We start from the raw sequence: 3239 nt of genomic DNA on the forward strand, positions 1-3239 counted from the left end.
GTCTTTGAATTTGATAGACATTATTAGCTATGTGGACTCTTGGAAAGAGTTGTTAAACTATGTGGTCGCTCTGAAAGATTCTTTTTTTATCATCTCCTTGGACCATGTGAACTTGACATGTGGACTCTTTGAAGGGGATGTGGATTTTACAAAAATATTTATCCATGTGAACTCTTGGAAAGAGCTGTCGTTATTGGCTCCTTGAACTTGGATAAAGTGATAGAGAGTTCACAAACCCTTTGATGTAGACTCTCTATGGTGAAACTGAATTGACAAATTGACACTTGCAGCAATCCTATAATTTGTTGATTATATTGTTTACTGATTTGTATACAGGCAAGATATTTGTACACATCTACAGATGATTGAAAATAAACACAAGCAGTTCACATAAAACTGTACATGGTCCTTTCAAAAACTTAACTAAGATAAAATACAGAGTTTTAAGGATACAGTGATTGGATTATAAAACAAAACTTAAAATCGATTTAAGTTATTGACCAATCAGAGACTGGAACAATAATCTTATTGTTAGTTCAGTTTTTTAGAACAAGTACCCAGAATACATAACGATTATGTGGACTTTGCTTTGTTTTAAATCATTTCAAGATGTACACAAATATTTTATAGGCTGGAATTTATCTGTACTCTTTGTTTAAAATGTATATTTAGTAAAGTATATTATAAAGATATTTTTGGACGTCCTTGGAGGTTTCCAAACATCAACACAAGCAAGTACCCTGTGTCTTACACTTACTGAAGCCAAGTGTACTGTTTGTGTTTTGAAATATCTTTGCATGATTGAGTGTATAAAAGTGCTAGGCAAACAACACATTGTCTGATATAAGATATACACACAATGTTGACTATAAAAGTGTACATGAGGCTAACCCACACATTCCCTACTATAAGTGTACACAAGGCAAACACGTTGCCTACTACTATTGGTGTATGCCAGGTAAACATGACTGTCAAAGTCTACAGTTTTTGTCAAATAAGACCATGTGTTTGGCAAAGACTAGAGCACATTCTCGACATTGACAAATTCTCACACATATTTCCATTTTTTATTAGCTGTGATTTTATGACTCGAATAATATAAATTTTTCTTGCGACCAAAGTCTGATATAAGCAATTTCTGATTATTTTAACCTGATTTTCTACCGTGTTTCACTTTAGCAACCAAAGTCTAATACAAGATATTTCTGGTTTGAAATTGCTTATATCAAACATTGGTGAAACACGGTAGAAAGCAATTTCAAAGTTGAAAGTGACATAGTCGACAATATGTGGGTGTGTCAAAGTCGACAGTGAGTGCATTGAAGTAAACAATATTTATTAATGTTTGTCAAATTCTACATTGTGTGTGTTGTGTTTAAAGGTCAAACTCCCCTTCCTAAGATACTTTTCAAAATAAATTTATTTTCTGGGTAAACAACAACAAATAATATACAATTAATAAATATAGCCAGACAGTTCAAAATTAACAATAAATGAATGAAACATGATAATATTTAGTGAAAGGTGATTTGACTAACAAGATGTAATGACTGATGGTTCAACTAACAAGATGTAATGACTGACAAGATGTAATGTCTGATGGTTGGACTAGCAAAATGTAACGACTGATGGTTCGATTAACAAGATGTAATGACTGATGGTAGAACTAACAAGATGTAATGAATTACAAGATATAATGACTAACAAAATGTAATGACTGACAAGATGTAATGACTGATGGTAGAACTAACAAGATGTAATGACTGATGGTTCGACTAACATGATGTAATGACTAATGGTTGGACTAGCAAGATGTAATTACTGATGGTTGGGTACTAACAAGATGTAATGACTGACAAGATGTAATGACTGATGGTTGGACACTAACAAGATGTAATGAATTTAACGAGATGTAATGACTGACAAGATGTCATGTCTGATGGTTCGACTAACAAGATGTAATGAATTACAAGATATAATGACTAACGAGATGTAATGACTGACAAGATATCATGTCTGATGGTTCGACTAACAAGATGTAATGACTGATGGTTGGACTAGCAAGATGTAATGACTGATGGTTCGACTAGCAAGATGTAATGACTGATGGTTGGACACTAACAAGATGTAATGACTGATGGTTGGACACTAACAAGATGTAATGACTGATGGTTGGACTAGCAAGATGTAATGACTGATGGTTGGACTAACAAGATGTAATGACTGATGGTTGGACACTAACAAGATGTAATGACTGATGGTTGGACTAGCAAGATGTAATTACTGATGGTTGGACTAACAAGATGTAATGACTGATGGTTGAACTAACAAGATTTAATTACAAGATGTAATGACTGATGGTTGGATACTAACAAGATGTAATGACTGATGGTTGGACACTAACAAGATGTAATGACTGATGGTAGAACTAACAAGATGTAATGAATTACAAGATATAATGACGAACAAGATGTAATGAATTACAAGATGTAATGACTGACAAGATGTAATGTCTGATGGTTCGACTAACAAGATGTAATGACTGGTGGTTGGACACTAACAAGTTGTAATGACTGATGGTTGGACTAGCAAGATGTAATTACTGATGGTTGGGTGCTGACAAGATGTAATGACTGACAAGATGTAATGACTGACAAGATGCAATGTCTGATGGTTCGAATAACAAGATGTAATGACTGATGGCTGGACACTAACAAGATGTAATGACTGATGGTTGCACTAGCAAGATGTAATGACTGATGGTTGAACTAACAAGATGTAATGACTGATGGTTGGACTAGCAAGATGTAATGACTGATGGTTGGACTAACAAGATGTAATGACTGATGGTTGGACACTAACAAGATGTAATGACTGATGGTTGGACTAACAAGATGTAATGACTGATGGTTGGATACTAACAAGATGTACTGACTGATGGTTGGACTTACAATATGTAATGACTGATGGTTGGACTAACAAGATGTAATGACTGATGGTTGGACACTAACAAGATGTAATGACTGATGGTTGGACACTAACAAGATGTAATGACTGATGGTTGGACTAACAAGATGTAATGACTGATGGTTGAACTAACAAGATGTAATTACTGATGGTTGGACTAACAAGATGTAATGACTGATGGTTGGACACTAACAAGATGTAATGACTGATGGTAGAACTAACAAGATGTAATGACTGATGGTAGAACTAACAAGATGTAATGAATTACAAGA

General features: G+C 34.3%; 1 protein-coding gene across 1 annotated transcript; it reads right to left on the reverse strand.

Annotated features, from left to right (window-relative positions):
• Positions 1-2334: 2334 nt before the first annotated feature.
• On the reverse strand, positions 2335-2682 carry LOTGIDRAFT_227534 (hypothetical protein; the record flags this gene model as incomplete). The annotated part of the gene is made up of 2 exons (XM_009060489.1): positions 2335-2556; positions 2587-2682. Coding segments are annotated over 2 exons (318 nt in total), but the record flags the coding sequence as incomplete, so codon positions are not given.
• Between the last annotated feature and the right edge of the window lie 557 nt (positions 2683-3239).

Source organism: Lottia gigantea, assembly GCF_000327385.1.
Source record: "Lottia gigantea unplaced genomic scaffold LOTGIsca_426, whole genome shotgun sequence".
Lineage (NCBI taxonomy): Eukaryota > Metazoa > Mollusca > Gastropoda > Lottiidae > Lottia > Lottia gigantea.